This window comes from Entelurus aequoreus, linkage group LG07 (assembly GCF_033978785.1).
Source record: "Entelurus aequoreus isolate RoL-2023_Sb linkage group LG07, RoL_Eaeq_v1.1, whole genome shotgun sequence".
Classification (NCBI taxonomy): domain Eukaryota; kingdom Metazoa; phylum Chordata; class Actinopteri; order Syngnathiformes; family Syngnathidae; genus Entelurus; species Entelurus aequoreus.
This window is the reverse complement of record NC_084737.1, coordinates 32422949-32444370: the sequence shown is the minus strand read 5'-3', so window position 1 is coordinate 32444370 and position 21422 is coordinate 32422949. Positions and strand designations below refer to the sequence as shown.

The 21422-nt window shown below is 40.7% G+C and overlaps 1 protein-coding gene across 2 annotated transcripts in view; it reads right to left on the bottom strand.

Annotated features, from left to right (window-relative positions):
• LOC133653685 (metabotropic glutamate receptor 4-like) overlaps window positions 1-21422 on the bottom strand; it is a 448987-nt gene that overhangs the window by 266775 nt on the left and 160790 nt on the right. The window contains exon 1 of one of the 2 annotated variants that reach the window (XM_062053244.1): window positions 14964-15254. The exons of the other annotated variant lie outside the window; for it this stretch is intronic. Coding sequence (XP_061909228.1) covers window positions 14964-15131 — 168 coding nt within the window. The 5' untranslated portion in view covers window positions 15132-15254. Of the gene's footprint in view, window positions 1-14963; window positions 15255-21422 lie in introns of those variants that run through there. 2 annotated transcript variants of the gene reach the window in all.

The following is a 21422-nucleotide window of genomic DNA, read 5'->3' as shown; positions in this document are numbered from 1 at the left end:
GATTGTCTCGTGTTTCCTTGTCGATCCAGCAGCCTCCCTCCGTTCCCGCGTTACGAGCTGTGCGTCTCGTCTCCCCAGCATTCCCTCTGCTTCCCTGACTGCCTCTTGGATCTCGACCTCCCGCCTGGACACGGATATTCTACGCCTCGCTATAGCCCCCGACTTCCTGCCTGTCTCACGGATCTACGAGCCTGCCCTGCCCCTTTTGGACTCGCCTCTCGCTCAACACTCCGGTAACACTCTACAGCTAATCTCCACACATAGTCTCACACCATACACTGTTGTATTTAGTCACACTTCATTCCTGAATTTTATCATATATTGTGCATATATAATAATTAAATATAGAGCTTTAACTACACCCCTGTTGTCTGTGCCGTCTCCTCCTCCTGTACACAACACGTACAGTATGTTTTGTAAACTACACCACAAATTACCATTATTGACAGATTAAATACTAGAAATGCATACAGTACGCCAGGGTTATACAACTGGCAGCCCAGCAATAGGTGGCAAAATGATCGTCTAGATAAATTAGTATCGTCCTCCCAAATATTAATCATTAAATGCATTGGCGAAAAGGTGAATTGTGTGTCCTTGCCTCTGTCAGGCTTGGTCAAAAGGATAGGACTCAGAAGCAGAGTAGGGAATACTTCGACAGGCTTTTATTTTGACAGCTTCCTTTCACCTCCAGAGTCAGGGTAATACAATATCTATATTAACAAAAACTAGTCGGTGTAAAAGGTTTCAAAAAATAGGAACAACCGAAAATCACTCCGAAAGGAGGAAAACAGAAAAACAAAGACGAACTATAATTGGCGCCGTGTATGCTATACAATTTATTAACACAAAACGCTCCAACAGGAGGAAGGAACAATGGCTATGAAAAATTATACTCTTATCTAATCTAATAAAGTTTAAGAAAAAATGTCACTCAAAAATGTGAGGAAAGAATGAATCGTAAGAAAAAAACTGATAACTCACCACTTCGGCTGAAAAAAAAAAAATAACAAAAAATCACTCTGCTGAGGAGGAAAAAAGGAAAACTCAAAATAGCAACGAAGGAATTCAGGATCAAGGAATATAAACACAAGACGAGGCAAGGCAAGGCAAGGCATCGACATGGAATCTAGAGAGGCACGAATACACGAGACAATCTGGCACAGAACAAGGGGAGGCGTGGGCTTATAATGGTAAACAGGTAGAAACAATCAGGGGTCAGGGATGACATCACACTGATGACACAAAAGGAAGGGCAAGTGATCTGACACGATAGGAGTTACTTTTCAAAGTAAAACATGCAATTCACAAGACAGAAGAAACCAAGACAAGAAATCCCTCACCGCGGTGTGACAGCCTCTATCTCTTTTACATTGTTGAAATCAACTGTTGGCAAAGCCTGAACGACTGCGAGATACCCCACATTTCCAAGAAAACGTCAGTCTTGATATATCTCACCTTTACCGTGAAAAAGGGTGTGCGCGAGCAAGCATGAGGCCCCAGGTAATCAATGTGCAGATGTGTTGCTGATTGGTGACAACATAAGTATATAAAGGAAAAAGCTTTACAACGTATCTATCTGTACACCATACTAAAGTAATTTACCTGCCCAATTTTGACCTGTGTGCATCATCCAAGCTCAATGTAGCAAACCTGTGTTGATGACAGAAAATGGAGAATACCGCTGATCACATTAGTGTTTTTCAACCTTTTTTGAGCCTAGACACATGTTTTTCATTGGAAAAAATCCTGAGGCACACCACCAGCAGATAACATTAAAAAATGAAACTCAGCAGCCGATATTGACAATAAAAAGTCGTTCACGCAATTGTTGGATATGACTTTAAACCATAACAGACCATGCCTCACTATAGCTCTTGTCTCAAAGTCGGTCGACTGTCATGACCTGTCACATCACGCCATGACTTATTTGGAGTTTGTTGGTGTTTTCCTGTAGCAGTTTAATTTCTTCCTTTGGGCGATATTCCCCGCACCTGCTTTGTTTTAGCAATCGAGACGATTTAAGTTGTGCGGACGCTATCCTTCTTTGTGTGAACATTGTTGATTGTCATGTATGGATATACTTTGTGGACGCCATCTGCTCCACACGCTGTAAGTCTTTGCTGTCGTCCAGCATTCTGTTTTTGTTTACTTTGCAACAGTTCAGTTTTATTTTTGTTTTGCATAGCCATCCCTAAGCTTCAATGTCTTATCTTAGCGGCACTCGCCTTTTGTTTATTTTTGGTTTGAGCGTTAGATACCTTTTTACCTACATGCTGCCTCCCGCATATTGTGATCACGACAAACCACGTTCCCAACATCTACAAACCAATTACCTACCTGCTGCCACCTACTGATATGGAAGAGTATTGAACGGTTACTCTGCCGAGCTGTAGACAGCACAAACACTCAACAACGGCAAATTATTTGCGGATTATAATTACTGGTTTGCAAAAAAAATGTTTGCCCAATTAGGTGAAATTACATAATCTCCCATGGCACACCAGACTATATTTTACGCGGCACAGTGGTTGAAAAACACTGGATCACATGATATTAAAACATCTAAAACATCTTACTGTGGTTTTACATAGTCAGACAGGGACAATATTATATTCATATATAGGAGTATAGCTTTAAGCTCACTGCTCAGCAAAGGAAACATGTTAAAAGAAGCAGAGTGGTACAATCATTAGAAGGAAGAAGTGAGCTGTGAGACCCGCCTCGTCAAGCAGAGGAGTCCTACTTATGGTTTCATGTGACTTTAATGATAGAGAAAAGGGAACTTGCTGGCGGAGCTGTAACATTTGAGAGCACAATGCTAGTTTTACTTATTAGTCAGTATTCCTTTGGCAAGAGAAAAAGATTGGATTCAATTCTTGTTACGTTTTGCTGACTTTTAGAGTTTTCCAATCCACAACATGGAATGTACAAAAAGACCACCCCAATTGAGGTGTTTATTTTGAGTGACCTGACTCATCTTCTTACCACCTAAGGCTATGATTGCTCACAATGCCGAATAGGAGCATGTTCTTTTGAATGAGTCACTCCACTGACATATCACATATTAAAGTATAAATACAAACAAACCCGAGGATGTCCTTTGAGACATTTGTGATTAAAGTTAAAAAGTTAAAGTACCAATGATTGTCACACACACACTAGATTTGGTGAAATTAACCTCTGCATTTGACCCATCCCTTTGTTCACCCCCTGGGAGGTGAGGGGAGCAGTGAGCAGCAGCGGTGGCCGGGCTCGGTAATAATTTTTGGTGATTTAACCCCCAATTCCAACCCTTGATGCTGAGTGGTAAGCAGGGAGGTAATGGGTCCCATTTTTATAGTCTTTGGTATGACTCGGCCGGCGTTTGAACTCACAACCTACTGATCTCAGGGCAGACACTCTAACCACATGGCCACTGAGCAGGTCGTATAAGGGCTGTATAAGTAAAATTTGATTAATTAATGAGTGAACTATCTAAAATATAAACAACAGCAACTTTGGGCCAAGTAGCCAAAATGATCATAGATTATATATTGAAAGTATTTATTTCTTGAGATGACATATACATATTCATCTCGCACATAAAATAAATGAGTAAAATGAGTGTGGCAAACAGGATATCTACCTGTTTGTCAGACCCCAACAAATAAAAAAAAAAGAATGCTATATATTTGATAAAAAACAACAAGGCCAGTCTGACCTCGTAAATTAAACCAACTACCGTTATTTTCCTCAGCAACATCACCAGTCACCTTCTCGTTGCTATTGTTGTGATTTGTCAAGACATGCTTTGCTTGTCAAGTGCAAGATAGGAGATAAGTTAAAAAAAAGACTTTTAAAGCGTTGAGCTCCCCACTTTTTGATGAGATAAAGCAGTAAATACCGTGACAGGAGAGAAACCTATCTTCACATTTTCATGATTGAGGACCTACCCAGCATAACACATGGAGCTGCAGGGAAAACTGCATGGATTCTTATAATGTAAAATGATGATGAGCTGCAATGAAATACTTGCTATTGTTGTTTTTGCAAACTTTACTTTAGAAATATACTGCATACACCTACAAGTTCTAAAATGTGAAAGGGTTGATATACATGCTCAGTGGACAAAATGACACGTTAAAATGATGAAAAACTGATTTTAAAATGGCTTTTGTACACACTTAGGTTTTTAGAGTCTGCCCAAACAATTGTGAAGTTGTACAACCAAGTTTGTTTATTTTAACTACCTACTGTATGTCAGTTTTCTTGGAGATGCACATAAAGATCCAGACATAAAAATTTTTTTTCACATGTACAATAATTGTTTATATTATACAGAAGTACAGTACAACACCAACATTAATTCCAATAACAAACTGTCAATTATTCATATTAACTGCAGAAGCTTGTATGCCAATTTTAACAATATGAAATTATTTTTGGAACACTTTAAAGAACCTTTCAAAATTATTGCTGTATCAGAGACATGGATGGATCCAAAAAAGGAATGGAATTTGGACTAGAAGGATATGAACTCAATTATATTAATAGAGTAAATAAGAATGGAGGCGGAGTTGCTGTATATGTGATGAAGGACTTCCATTACAAGGTGGTAAAAGACATGTCACTGGCTATTGACAATGTTTTAGAGTGTATAACCATTGAGATATGTCATGAAAGAAATAGAAATGTATTGATCAGTTGTATATATAGGGCACCCAACTCAAGTATTGAAGGATTTGAAGACTGGATTAAGGGAATTTTCAATGGCCAACCAGAATTGCAAGTCACAGTGCTACACTTATTGACAATATATTCATTAATGTCTTTGATAATAATATAACAAGTGGACTGTTAACAACCGACATCAGCGACCATCTGCCAGTCTTTACTATTTATGATGGGAACTACAGGAAGAAGAACATTGACAAAAAGACATTTCAAAGACTATGTACAGAGGAAGGAATGATTTTCTTCAAGAAGGATCTGAGGAAACAAATTTGGGACAATGTATATAATGAAGATGATGTAGATGATGCATATGGGAATTTTGTCAACACCTTTCTAACACTCTATGATAAACATTGCCCATGGAAAGAACGTGGTAAGAAGCAAAAGAAAAACAACCAACCGTGGATGACAAAGGACTGAAAAATGCTTGTCACAAAAAAAACACATTGTATCGAATATTTATAACACAAAGATCTATAGAGGCAGAAAATAAGTATAAGAAATATAAAAACAAGCTAATTGGTATACTACGAACATGTAAGAAGGAATACTACAGTCAATTATTAAACAAGAACAAAAACAACATGAGAGCAACATGGGGCATCCTAAATAGCATCATTAAAAATGGTGCTAAGAAAGATTACCCCCAGTACTTTCTAGATGGACATACAAAAAATGACAATATGAACCAAATAGCTGAACGTTTCAATGATTATTTTGTTAATATCGGAACAAATCTGGATCAAAGAATTCCAAATGCAGATGATGGGTCAGTCGAGGACTTGAGTGAGCTCATAGACAGAAATCCCAATTCCATGTTTCTTGAAAGTGTAACAAAAGAAGAAATAATCAAAATTGTAAAAAATTGTAAATCCAAGACTTAAACGGACTGTCATGGAATAGATATGGTAACGATAAAAAAGGTTATAGAGGACATTTCAGAACCTCTGACATATATCACCAATGTATCATTTTTAACCGGAAAATTCCCAGACAAAATGAAAATTGCAAAAGTCGTACCAATCTATAAGAATGGAGATGTACACCAGTTTACTAACTACAGACCACTTTCATTACTTCCACAATTCTCCAAAATCATGGAAAAATTATTCAATAGTCGATTAGATTTATTTATTAACAAAAGTGGGACGCTCGTGGAGAACCAATATGGATTTCGAGCAAATATCTCAACATCAATAGCATTAATTAAAATAACAGAGGAAATTACCAATGCAATAGATGGTAAAGAATGTGCGGCAGCAGTATTCATGGACTTAACAAAAGCATTTGATACAATTAATCATGATATTTTAATACAAAAATTAGAACGATATGGCATCAGAGGTTTGGTATTGAACTGGGTAAGAAGCTATTTAACCAACAGGAAGCAATATGTGAAGATGGGTGAAAATATGTCAACACGGCTAGATATATCCTGTGGTGTGCCGCAGGGATCAATACTGGGACCAAAATTGTTTAATCTTTATATAAACGACATTTGTAAAGTTACAAAGGACTTAAAGTTAGTTTTATTTGCAGATGATACAACTGCTTTCTGTTCAGGAGAGAACACACAGAAGATAATACAAATAATAACAGAAGAAATGAACAAATTAAAAAGATGGTTTGACAAAAACAGACTATCTTTGAATCTCAGTAAAACTAAAATAATGCTATTTGGTAATAGTAGGAAAGAGCATCATACGCAAATACAAATAGACGGAGTAGACATCGAAAGGGTAAAAGAAACCAGATTTTTGGGAGTATTAATAGATGATAAAATGAACTGGAAATCTCATATACAAAACATACAACATAAGGTAGCAAAAAACATTTCAATAATGAATAAAACAAAACACGTCCTGGGCCAAAAATCACTTCATATTCTCTACTGCTCACTAGTGTTACCATATCTGAGTTATTGTGCAGAAATATGGGGAAATAACTACAAATGTGCGCTACATTCGTTAACCATGTTACAAAAAAGATCAGTTAGAATAATACATAATGTTGGATATAGAGAACATACAAACCCTTTATTTATTAAGTCAAAAATATTAAAGTTTGGTGATTTGGTAAAATTGCAAACAGCTAAAATGATGTACAAAGCAATCTATGACCTGCTACCAAAGAATGTACAACATTTCTTCTCAACTAAAGAGGAGAAATATAACCTTAGAGGAAAAAATAATTTAAAACATTTATATGCACGTACAACACTTAAAACTTTTAGCAGTATGTGGAATTAAATTATGGAATGGATTAAGTAAAGAAGTTAAAAATTGTACTTACATGATCCAGTTTAAGAGGTTGTTTAAATTAATAGTGCTTACAAAGTACAAAGAAGAAGAATTATGAGAAAAAATTCCAACCTTATTGAAAATATTCTTCATCTCAGTATGTTAATAATGACTGAATTAATTAATTACATATTACAAACTGTTGTATATACTAATTCATAGATGTTATTTTATTATATAAAAAGGTCAGTAAATGATTTTATATAATTGTAAATGCTTTGAAGTGGGAAAGGGATTAAATAAGCTTTGCTTCTTCCTACTCCTTTTCGGGCATGATGTAAATGAAATGATATGAAATTGTGTGATGTATTATGATGTAAATGTGTTCATGTTCGAAATAAACTAAAAGAAGGGGAACTGCACTTTTTTGGAAATGTTGCCTATCGCTCACAATCATTATGAAAGACAAGAAGACAAATACATTTTTGATTGCATCCTAACTTGTAAATAAACGTAGATAAAAGTCAGCTTAGAACGTAGTCAATGGGAGGTCCTCTATTCCGCCCATGAAGCAGTCTAAATCAGTGTTTTTCAACCACTGTGTCGTGGCTGTGAGATACAGTCTGGTGTGCCATGGGAGGTTATCTAATTTCACATATTTGGGTTAAAAATATTTTTTGCAAACCAGTAATTGTAGTCTGCAAATTACGTGTTGTTGTTGAGTGTCAGTGCTGTCTAGAGCTCGGCATAGTAACCGTGTAATACTCTTCCATATCAGTAGGTGGCAGCCGGTAGCTAATTGCTTTGTAGACGTCGGAAACAGCGGGAGGCAGCGTGCAGATAAAAAGGTGTCTAATGCTTAAACCAAAAATAAACAAAAGGTGAGTGCCCCTAAAAAAGGCATTTAAGCTTAGGGAAGGCTATGCAGAACCAAACTAAAACTGAACTGGCTGCAAAGTAAACAAAAACAGAATGCTGGACGACAGCAAAGACTTACTGTGGAGCAAAGACGGCGTCCACAATGTACATCCGAACATGACATGACAATCAACAATGTCCCAACAAAGAAGGATAAAAACAACTGAAATATTCTTGATTGCTAAAACAAAGTAGATGCGGGAAATATCGCTCAAAGGTAGACATGAAACTGCTACAGTAAAATACCTAAAAAAGAGAAAAAGCCACCAACATAGGAGCGCAAGACAAGAACTAAAACACTACACACAGGAAAACAGCAAAAAACTCAAAATAAGTCAGGGCGTGATGTGACAGGTCGTGACAGTACACCTACTTTGAGACAAGAGCTATAGTGATGCATGGTTGGTTATGGTTTAAACTCATAACCAACAATTGCAACAACGACTTTTTACTGTCAAATGAGTTTCCTTTTTTTAATGATTTCTGCTGGTGGTGTGCCTCTGGATTTTTTCAACGCAAGAAATGTGCCTTGGCTCAAAACAGGTTGAAAAACACTGGTCTAAATAACCATCCAAAAAGCGGTAACAATACTCCATTTACATTTTCTGACTTGAATATTAACCAAGTATTGGTGATATTGTTATTATTAGCGCTAACGCAGACAAACTATTTTTAGCGGCGCATTGTCACAGAGAGCTAACAGCTTGTTGCTGCTATGTTTACGTCATGAGCTGGTAAGCTGCTTTCTCGCCTAGGAGCTGGTGAAAGTTTATTCTAGATCATACATAATGTCTCTCACCTTAATAGTAGAAGGATGAGGACATAATTTGAGAAATTGCTCAACTTTGCCATCCAATTTAGACCTGGAAATGGCAAGAAAGACACCAAAAGACGCTTGGTTCCACACCCCTTTTTTCTTCATAAGGATTATGAGTCATTCTTCATCTAAACAGGAATATATCAACATCAGTCGGCATCCCAGTAACAGCAGACATAGTACAGTAAGAGATGTTGTGTTATGTTTGTTGTCTCTCATGAAGTCTACAGTTAGTAATGATCAGTGATGTTGTTGAAGGAAAAGGCGAACGCTTTTGTGAAATGAATGTGCTGCCGTATGCCTAAAATAAAAAGTATGGTCATATTAAATGTTATTATAAATGTGCGTGTTACTACAATACATATATACTTACAGCATGTATAGAAAACCTTGATTGAGGTGTTTGGATGATTTAAGCACTTAATAGGCAGAATAGAGCAACTCCAATAGGCCCCATTTTAGGTTGACTTTTGATCACATTTATTTACAAATTAGAATGCATAAACAAATAAAAACATGTGTGTGTTTGTCTTACATAATGATTGTTAAATTATAGGCAAAATTCCCAAAAAAGTGCAGTTCTTCTTTAAAGGAAACATCACGTTTGTGCATGAGCGGACAGACTCCTCTAAAAAAGAATGTTTTTAAGTGCGCTCTGACTTAGATTTTGTTTTTGATCGACTCAGGTCAGCAAATTTAAGACACCTCAGAACTGCTTTAATCTGAAAAATTGCATAATATGTTTTCTTTAAGCTTCTGCTTTCAAATGCAGCTAGGTCTTAAAGGGGAACTGCACTTGTTTTGGGGTTTTCTTTGCCTATCATTCACAATCCCTAAGAGAGACAAGAAGACAAAGTTTTTTGTTTTTTTTTCATTTGCAGGCGAACATGTAAAAATGGGCTCGTTTTAAGTGGCGAGCAATGGAGCTAATAGGAGCAATCCATTCTAGCTCACAGTCACATTTAAGAATGTATTCAAAAACCGTCAACAGTACTTCATTTACATTCCGTAACCTGTATAATAACAAAGATTCTGCTTAACGACTTGGTTGCCTGACTGCAGCTGAGATAGGCTCCAGCGCCCTCCGCGACCCCGAAAGGGACAAGCGGTAGACAATGGATGGATGGATGGATGGATGGATGGATGGATGGATGGATGGATGGATTCGGTTACCTAACAGTTCTCTTATCGATTCTTATTTGGAAAAAGAAAGAAAAAAAGGTTGGATTAGCATCGATTTTGTTTAGTTTAGAGTTTAGGTAACATAACCTTACAAAGCCTACATGAGCGCTCAATAGGCACATACATAGCATAGAAGAACAAAATTAACTTTTTGTGAATAAATATAAGAAATTATTATTGTTCTGTGGAATTGAATCATGTGCAAATTACACAAGAATGTAACATTTAGTAACATGTGGTATTAAATTATTACATGCAAAGTGAGATATGTCAAGCCTTTATTAGCTATAATTTAGATGATTATGGCTGCGATTTTTTTGAAAACTTTGAATTGAAAATCTCAGAAAATTTAAAGTTTCAAAAACTGTAAGCTTTGATAATCAAAAGTATAATAAATAAAGGCAAATCTCACTTTGCATGTAATAAGTTCATATCACAGATTAGTTTCACATTTGAAGTTAATTGCTGACATGAATGGACTTTTACACCATATTTTAATTTAATGAGTTCCACCTGTACAATATAATGACAGAGACAATCTGGTTGCAGGAAAACATGCAACTTTTTTCCCACTACAATTGAACATTCACCTACCGAAAATGCAAACTTTTAACCACAAACTTGTTCGGTGCTCAGTGACATTTGTCTACCGTCAGACGTGAACTGGGGCCGCCCGCCAGTCAGAATCTGTCAGTCATCATGCTCATCTAAATGACAAGGCATTAATTTCAACTTAACAAATAATAGCGCTAACATGTGTTAGTTAGTACCTGTTGTATTCAGATGACGTGCTAGCGTCACTGCTTATAATTATTGCATGCTGTGTGTTCAAATGTTTCAGCATATCGCTCGCATGTACTCCCCTTGATGAACTAGCAGCCGTATAATGATTACAAGAATCTGTTGCAATCTTTTCTTGTAAAATGTAGTCAACTTTAGAGCGTTTGTTCTGCACGGGCATCGCCATTTGACGATTTGACCTCACTACGCACGATGCGTAATGACGTCATACTCACCAAAAAGAATCGTTAAGGGAACCATTTGAAAAAATGGCAAGTGATTCCAAGGAATTGATACACCGGGAAACAGTTATGAACAACAACCAGTTTTTGATTCCCATCCCTAATTCTGCAACTAATTCTTATGAACTTCTGAAATTCTCGTGTCCAGCCTTAGGATGTCCAAGTGAATGAATGGCAGCCTGCTGACAAATGTTGAAAATGGTAGCAGGAAGTGTTTTGTTTTTTTAGATGCAAGCATGGATGCTGTATCCAATTTGGAGTGACGCAACAATGAAAATATTGTTTTTTTTATTTTCCGGGAAGCTAAAGACCTACCTGTGCTATCGCAACTTCACATTGTGGACAAAGCACAGTTTAACACTGGGTTCAACCAAATATGTCTAATTCTACTTCACTGTTTGCTGATAACCATTACTTTTCACATATTGCATGACCTAAAACGATGTACACTTTTGCTGCTGATGCAAACCCAATTAATAGCCAGCAACTCATAGTGGCTTCGCAATCACACTGTTTGCAGGTTGTCAAATACATTCTACAGCTTTAGGGTCTGTATCAAGATACAGTATGCTGCACACCATCCAACACTTGCGTGACCCATTTGGGCACAGCTTGCTTCTTGTGCTGCTATTTGGAGGTTTATTAGTCCAATGTGCACGTTTCTGCTGTCTCGTAATCTGACATGTTCAGGTTTACGGATGCTGTCTATCTTTATGCTTACTTGTACTGATCTCCAGCTGGATGAATAACTCATGAACTCTTCCACTGTTTGGCATCTTCACTTACCAAATCCATTGTTCTTTGCCCAAGAACATTGTGCTCACAATGGAGCTCAGTGACCTTTTTTAAAAGATACAAAAGTCAAACCAATTTGTTTCCACTGCGGGCATGCTAATTGGAACACACAGCATCCAAAAGAACGCTGTGTCAGTTAACTTTGCAAGGCCGTATCACAACCCTGGGAATTAACTGGTCTGCCCAACCCTGTCAACCTGTCACCAGTGACATAGATATTTGTGGAAGGATCGGAGTTGCATAAAAAGCATTGGGTCTAAAGTTGCACTGATGTGCTGTTGCCTCTGCTATAGAGGTAAAGATGAGCAGGATAAAGTTACTTTCTGTGCAAACGTGTATGCACCACAGTGCTCAACGTTGTCATTGTCCCCACTTGGGACACCTGTGCTTTTTGCGGCAGGATGTGTGTCACTTAGTAGGCACAACTATCACTATGTATTTTCTCTCATCTTCAGCAATGTATTTTGTCTTATCTTTTTTTTTTCACTGCTGTGACCACTAACGAAATATTCACCGCACTCATTAGCATTTCAATTGTTGTAGCTAACTAAGTATGTGTGTAAAAGTCTGCTGCCGCTCCCTGCTGCAAAAAAGCTAACTACTATCTTTCTATCTATGTGCTTCTAATTGTTTTACAGCTTTCTTTATTCCTTCTCAAACATATTTAGTAGTCTAATCAAACTTACAAAGCACCCACTCTCTGTCCCACAGCCTCTCTTTCAGCTAGCTAGCTGCTAAGCTAATGAAGCTAAGCTAGTCGCGGCCAAAAGCAACTACGCTCTGACTAGCCCTAAGCAGCTACAAGCCACGGTGAACCGGTTGAGACGCATAATAGATTTAGCCCTTTAGGTAGTTCAACACCCCAGTCTACCGCACACCACACCTTAGTCGTAGGGGACTCCATCACCCGGAACATACAGTTTAGTAAACTAGCCATAATTAAGTGTATTTCCGGTGCCAGAGTACCTGACATTGAAGCTAGTCTTAGGAACTGACTCGCAACAGGCATCGTAAACACGTACAACAGGCTAATCGCACCACTAGCTACGCGAACATAGTTGTTACGTCGGCTCCAATGACATTAGGATGAGACAGTCAGAGATTTCAAAGAGAAACATAGCTCGGATTTGTAATCTCGCTAGAAAGATGTCTCGGCATTGAGTACTTGTCTCCGGCCCCCTGCCTGCAAGAGGCAATGAGGAGAGGTACAGCAGATTAGTCTCGCTTAACAAGTGGCTGGGTAGTTTTTGCAGAGAACAGGGACTAACGTTTATTGATAATTGGCCCTCTTTCTGGGCAAACCGGGCTTGCTGAGGGGGGACAGCCTTCACCCTAACTGGGAAGGTGCCATCACTCTTTCCAAAACTATAGATTACTGTTGGAGTCAAGCTTGACTAACTACACTAGAGAAAGCTCGGACACAGGCATTTACAGTGTCTGTTAGCCTGGGTGAGGAGTCAGTTAAGCTAGAACTAGCCAGCGACAGGCTGGAAAATTCCTGCACACATAGCATTTCTCGTAGAATAATACATGACTCACATAATGTTTTTTCTGTAGAGACTGTGCCAGATGTGAACATGCATTCTACTGAGGTGGGAAATTATGACGCGTTCAATCTATTGCAGAACCAAGCAAATAATCTCAAAATCCCCATCATATCTATTACTAGATGTGATCGAAATTACTTAAGACGCACTACACAAAATAACATAATGTTATTAATATCAGTACTACGGATACCATTAACAAAAAAACAAAAACAAATTGGAGTGGTCAAAAATTCAACCAGACGCTTGCCAGAAGCTTGTGGATGGCTACCAAAAGTGCCTTATTGCAGTGAAACCTGCCAAAGGGCATGTAACCAAATATTAACAATGCTGTATGGATACTTTTGATCCAGCAGATTTTTGGTCATATTTTCAGTAGACCCATAATAAATTCATAAAAGAACCAAACTTCATGAATGTTTTTTGTGACCAACAAGTATGTGCTCCAATCACTCTATCACAAAAAAATAAGAGTTCTAGAAATTACTGGAAACTCAAGACAGTCATGACATTATGTTCTTTACAAGTGTATGTAAACTTTTGACCACGACTGTATATGTGAATGTGTGTATTAGTATAGTACCGCAATACTAATGAATAATTTTTGGTACGATACCGTCTCTGAAACGTACCGGTCCCGCACACCGTAGCTCACCGGCATCAAAATGTAAACAAACGCCATGGGTGAATTTATACCTAACATCCACTGTAATGATATCAAGTACAGGCACGTATCTAGTCGATACTACTATGATTACGTCGATATTTTTTGGCAACACAACATCTTCTTTCGTTTTTTTTAAATGTATATTATGTTTATAAACTCAGGAAATATGTCCCTGGACACATGAGGACTTTGAATATGACCAATGTATGATTCTGTAACTACTTGGTATCGGATTGATACCCACATTTGTGGTATCATTCAAAATGAATGTAAAGTATCAAACAACAGAATAATAAGTGATTATTACATTTTAACAGAAGTGTGGACAGAACATATTAAAAGAGAAAGTAAGCAGATATTAACAGTAAATGAACAAGTAGATTAATAATAAATGTTCTACCACTTGTCCTTAATAATTTTGACAAAATAATAAAATGATAAATGATACAATATGTTACTGCAAATGTCAGCAGACTAATTAGGAGCCTTTGTTTGTTTACTTACTACTAAAAGACAAGTTGTCTAGTATGTTCATTATTTTATTTAAGGACTTAACTGCAATAAGAAACATATGTTTAATGTACCCTAAGATTTGTTGTTAAAATAAAGCCAATAATCCCATTTTTTTTGTGGTTTTTTTATATGGACATCTGGTATCTGTCCTTGAGGAGGGGGTTCTGTCATGATCCTGGGTCCGGATCATGTTTGTTTTGTGTTTTCTGTTAGTTTTGGACTCCTTTGGTTATTGCCTGTGCACCTGTGAGTTTGTTTCATCACCATGGTTACTTATGATTTTCACCTGCCTCTCTTGTTTGGGACACACCTGTGTCTAATCATCAGAGACTGTATTTAAGCCTGCTTCTTCCGGTCACTCATTGTAGCTTCGTTGTTTGCTGTATGCAACAGTCACGTTTGTTTATCCCTGTTCTTGAGTCCTGATTCTTGATTCCGGTGCTAAGTAAGTTTTTGTTTTAGCTTCTCGTGCGAACGGCACGCTTTCCTTTTGTTTTTGTCTGTTTGTATCCATTTACTATTTATGTTAAATAAACCAAATCTTACCTGCACGCTGTCGTCCGGAGTAGTCCGTGTAGCATTGGAGGAACGATCCCGCAGCAAGCTGCAACCCGCAATCCGTGACATAACGAAGCTACCAGAAAGTTCCTTCGCCATAGACTCCAAGGAGGTGAATAAAGGTACGAGGAGGTTGTTAAAGGCGAGGGAGGACATCGCTACACTCCAGTACCGGACGCGTCAGCGAGGACGGAAGTCGCTTCGCTACCGGGACGCGCCGCTCCCTCAGACTCCTCCTCCGGCACACAGCATGCCTCAAGCAGCCCACTCTTCCCCTCAGTTGTTTGGTAATCCCGTGTCCAGTTTTGCTAAACAATTTTTAGATTGGGCTGCAAGCCAAATTAACTCTGACAACAACTCCACTCCATCCACCTTGAATGACGTCACTAAACCGGCGCGCGGAGATGACATCACTCCGCCGGCGTCTTCAAGGGAAGTCACTGATAAGAATTTTATTTTTTTGCCTTCTGTCTCCCTTGGTCAGCCACCTCCTAAAGACTTTATGCCAAAAATAAAGCATAATCAGAACAGTTTTTTGAACACTAGGTCGGTCTAGTAAATCCCAGTCACCTGATTTTTGGACTCCGCCCCTAAGGACTCAAGCCCCGCCCACATCAGTGACCTTTTTCTCTCGTCCTCTGAAACAACCTCAGGTGAGGGGTGGGAGAAGACTTTCTGGACAATTTAAAGGGGAGGAGTCTACCCCCCTCCTGACCTCCCGCCACCCACCCTTAAAGACTGTTCCGGAGCGCGTCTGGTATCCGCCCCTTGAGGGGGGGGCTGGGGCCGGGAGCTGTGCTGGTGGGGCTGCTCAGCTGCGCCCAGCCAGGCAGCAACCTCCATCCCGGCCGCCACCACCAGTCTTTCGGCCTGCCAAGCCGCAACCTCCGGCCCGTCCTCCACCACCAGTCCGTCGGCATGCTAAGCCGCTACCCCCAGCTAGACCGCCTCCGCCATGCTCATGGCTAACCTCAGCCCGGGTGGGCCTGCAAACGCCACCATCTTTTCCGGTTGTCTTGCAGACGCCACCATCTGTTCCGGTGGACTTGCAGACGCCACCATCTTTTCCGGTGGGCTTGCAGACGCCACCATCTGTTCCGGTGGGCTTGCAGACGCCACCATATTTTCCGGTGGGCTTGCAGACGCCACCATCTGTTCCGGTGGGCTTGCAGACGCCACCATCTTTTCCGGTGGGCTTGCAGACGCCACCATCTGTTCCGGTGGGCTTGCAGACGCCACCATCTGTTCCGGTGGGCTTGCAGACGCCACCATCTGTTCCGGTGGGCTTGCAGACGCCACCATCATCTCCGGTGGGCTTGCAGACGCCACCATCTCCAGTACCTGTTCCTGCACCTCGGCTGGCACCGGTTCCTGCACCTCGGCTGGCACCGGTTCCTGCACCTGTTCCTGCACCCCGGCAGGAACCTGTTCCTGCACCCCGCCGGGCACCGGTACCTGCACCCCGCCAGGCACCGGTACCTGCACCATGCCAGACACTGGTACCAGCACCACGCCAGACACCGGTACCTGCTCCTCGCCAGACGCCGGTACCTGCACCACGCCAGACACCGGTACCTGCACCACGCCAGACACCGGTACCTGCACCACGCCAGACGCCGGTACCTGCTCCTCGCCAGATGCCTGTACCTGCTCCTCGCCAGGCGCCTGTACCTGCTCCTCGCCAGGCGCCTGTACCTGCTCCTCGCCAGGCGCCAGTACCTGCTCCTCGCCAGGCGCCAGTACCTGCTCCTCGCCAGGCGCCAGTACCTGCTCCTCGCCAGGCACCTGTACTGGCGTCCAAGCCTGCCATGAAGGCGCCGACGCGCCTACCTCCCCGTCGACCACGGATGTGGCCGCTCCCTGGTCGTCCGCCTCGCCAAGTGCGCCCACCTCCCCGTCGGCCACGAATGTGGCCATTCCCTGGTCGCCCGCCTCGCCTGCTGCAGCGGCGTTCCACTCGCCGCCGCCACTTGACTTTGCCTCGGTGGATTCGGGGACACTTGGCCTGGCGACCCACCTCCAAGTCCTACCTCCGCCCGCCCGTGACTTTTGACCCTGCTTGTTTTTTTTTGTTTTTTTATATGGACATCTGGTATCTGTCCTTGAGCAGGGGGTTCTGTCATGATCCTGGGTCCGGATCATGTTTGTTTTGTGTTTTCTGTTAGTTTTGGACTCCTTTGGTTATTGCCTGTGCACCTGTGAGTTTGTTTCATCACCATGGTTTCTTATGATTTTCACCTGCCTCTCTTGTTTGGGACACACCTGTATCTAATCATCAGAGACTCTATTTAAGCCTGCTTCTTCCGGTCACTTATTGTAGCTTCGTTGTTTGCTGTATGCAACAGTCACGTTTGTTTATCCCTGTTCTTGAGTCCTGATTCTTGATTCCGGTGCTAAGTAAGTTTTTGTTTTAGCTTCTCGTGCGAACGGCACGCTTTACTTTTGTTTTTGTCTGTTTGTATCCATTTACTATTTATGTTAAATAAACCAAATCTTACCTGCACGCTGTCGTCCGGAGTGGTCCGTGTAGCATTGGAGGAACGATCCCGCAGCAAGCTGCAACCCGCAATCCGTGACAGTACCGAAATAATATTAGTACCGGTACCCAAATATTGGTATCGTTACAACACTAATATATATATATATATATATATATATATATATATATATATATATATATATATATATATATATATATATATATATATATATATATATATATATATATATATATATATATATATATTTTTTTTTTTTTTTAAATTATTTATATATTTTTTTAACTTATTGTCAGGGTTAGTGTAAACTTTATTTTCCTGTTAAGGAAATTTGTCTTGGGCATCATGGTTCTTCATGAGGTATAAATGGTTCACCGTGCGTGACTGCTCGCCGTCTGTTCGCTGTTGCGAAAAAGCTAAGTAGCGCTCTATCTGTGTGCTTTTAATTGTTCTACAGCTTTCTTTATCACTTCTCAAACATTTTTAGTGGTACTATTTAACTTGCAAATCACCCGATCTCTGTCCCACCACCCTTTCCTCAGCTAGCTAGCTGCTAAGCTAGCGCGGAGAAAGGCAGCGCCGGTCAGTAAGAAGCTACTCCTACAGACCGCGACCACTTCCCTGAGGACAGCAGGAACTTCACTCGGTGACAGAAAACACTGTGAGTAATGGCTTCCTGCGCGTCTTGCACCATACTCACGGAGAGGTTGGCTCTGCTAGAGGGCCGTGTCCGCCAGTTAGAGCAGAGTAATGTCGTAACTTTAGATGTTGCGGACACATCTGCTAGCGTTAGCTGTAGCGAGCTAACTAGCCCAGCTTGTAGCAGTCCTAAGCGGCCTACAAGCTACGGTGTACCGGTTGAGACGCATAATAGATTTAGCTCTTTAGCTAGTCCTACACCCCAGTCTACCGGGCACCACACCTTAGTTATAGGGGACTCCATCACCCGAAACATAAAGCTTAGCAAACCAGCCACAATAAAGTGTATCCCCGGGGCCAGAGCACCTGACATTGAAGCTAATCTTAGGGAGCTAACTCGCAACAGGCCTAGTAAACACGTACGACAGGCTAATCGCACCACTAATTATGCGAATATAGTTGTACACGTTGGCTCCAATGACACTAGAATGAGACAGTCAGAGATTACAAAGAGAAACATAGCCAGGACTTGTGATCTCGCCAGAAAGATGTCCAGGCATCGAGTAATTGTCTCTGGCCCCCTGCCTGCGAGAGGCAATGATGAGAGATATAGCAGATTAGTCTCGCTTAACAAGTGGTTGGCTAGCTACTGTAGGACGCAGGGACTAACGTTTATTGATAACTGGCCCTCTTTCTGGGGCAAACCAGGCTTGCTGATGAGAGACGGCCTTCACCCTAACCAGGAAGGCGCCATCATCCTGTCTAGAAACATAGACTACTATTTAAGTCTCACTTGACTGACTACACTAGAGCAAGCCCGGTCACAGGCAATTACAATGTCTGTTAGTCCGGGTGAGGAGTCAGTTAAGCTAGAACTAGCCAGCGCCAGGCTGGATAATCCATGTACGCATAGCAATTCTCTTAGAATAATACACAATTCACATAATGTTTTTTCTGTTGTGTCTGTGTCAGAGGTGGACATGCATTCTACTGAGGTGGCAAATTATGATATGTCCAGTCTATTGCAGCACCAAGCAAACAATCGGAAAATTCCCGTCATATCAATTCCTAGATATGGTCGAAACTATTTAAAGTGCACTACGCATAATAAACGCAACATTGTTAATATTGCCACTACGGATAATCTTAACAAAAACTCGTCAAAACAGCCCAATACCTATAATATGGGCTTTTTAAACATAAGATCATTGTCTCCCAAGGCGTTATTGGTTAATGAGGTCATTAGAGACAACAATCTTAACGTCATTGGTCTTAGCGAAACCTGGCTCAAACCGGACGAATTTTTTGCGCTCAATGAGGCATCTCCTCCTAACTATACGAATGCGCATGTTGCCCGCCCTCTTAAAAGGGGAGGGGGTGTCGCACTAATATACAATGAAAATTTCAACCTTACCCCTAACCTAAATAATAAATATAAATCGTTTGAGGTGCTTACTATGAGGTCTGTCACACCGCTACCTCTCGACCTGGCTGTTATCTACCGCCCCCCTGGGCCCTATTCGGACTTTATCAGTGAATTCTCAGAGTTCGTTGCTGATCTAGTGACGCACGCCGACAATATAATCATAATGGGGGACTTTAATATCCATATGAATACCCCATCGGACCCTCAGTGCGTGGCGCTCCAAACCATAATTGATAGCTGTGGTCTTACACAAATAATACATGAACCCACGCATCGCAACGGTAATACAATAGATCTAGTGCTTGTCAGGGGTGTCACCACCTCCAAAGTTATGATACTTCCATATACTAAAGTAATGTCCGATCATTACCTTATAAAATTTGAAGTTTTGACTCTTTGTCAACAAGCTAATAATAATAATAACTGCTATAGCGGCCGCAACATTAATGCTGCCACAACGATGACTCTTGCTGACCTACTGCCTTCGGTAATAGCACCATTCCCAAATTATGTCGGCTCTATTGATAAACTCACTAACAACTTTGACGATGCCTTGCGCGAAATTATTGATAGTATAGCACCGCTAAAGCAAAAAAGGGCCCCTAAAAGGCGCACCCCATGGTTTACAGAAGAAATTAGAGCTCATAAATTATCATGTAGAAAACTGGAACGCAAATGGCGCGCGACTAAACTTGAGGTTTTCCATCAAGCATGGAGTGATAGTTTAATAACTTATAAACGCATGCTTACCTTAGCTAAAGCTAAATACTACTCAAATCTCATCCGCCTCAACAAAAACGATCCTAAATTTCTGTTTAGTACAGTAGCATCGCTAACCCAACAAGGGACTCCTCCCAGTAGCTCCACCCACTCGGCAGATGATTTTATGAATTTCTTTAATAAGAAAATTGAACTCATTAGAAAGGAGATTAAAGACAACGCATCCCAGCTACAACTGGGCTCTATTAACACAAATACGACTGTATATACGACGGACACTGCCCTCCAAAATAGTCTCTCTATTTTTGATGAAATAACATTAGAGGAATTATTACAGCGTGTAAGTGGGATAAAACAAACAACATGTTTACTTGACCCACTTCCTGGGAAACTTATCAAGGAACTGTTTGTATTATTAGGTCCATCAGTGTTAAATATTATAAACTTATCACTTTCCTCCGGCACTGTTCCCCTAGCATTCAAAAAAGCGGTTATTCATCCTCTGCTCAAAAGACCTAACCTCGATCCTGACCTCATGGTAAACTACCGACCGGTCTCCCACCTTCCGTTTATTTCCAAAATTCTCGAAAAAACTGTTGCACAGCAGCTAAATGAACACTTAGTGACTAACAATCTCTGTGAACCTTTTCAATCCGGTTTCAGGGCAAATCACTCTACGGAGACAGCCCTCGCAAAAATGACTAATGATCTATTGCTAACGATGGATTCTGATGCGTCATCTATGTTGCTGCTTCTTGATCTTAGCGCCGCTTTCGATACCGTCGATCATAATATTTTATTAGAGCGTATCAAAACACGTATTGGTATGTCAGACTTAGCCTTGTCTTGGTTTAACTCTTATCTTACTGACAGGATGCAGTGCGTCTCCCATAACAATGTGACCTCGGACTATGTCAAGGTAACGTGCGGAGTTCCCCAGGGTTCGGTTCTTGGCCCTGCACTCTTTAGTATTTACATGCTGCCGCTGGGTGACATCATACGCAAGTACGGTGTTAGCTTTCACTGTTATGCTGATGACACTCAACTCTACATGCCCCTAAAGCTGACCAACACGCCGGACTGTAGTCAGCTGGAGGCGTGTCTTAATGAAATTAAACAATGGATGTCCGCTAACTTTTTGCAACTCAACGCTAAGAAAACGGA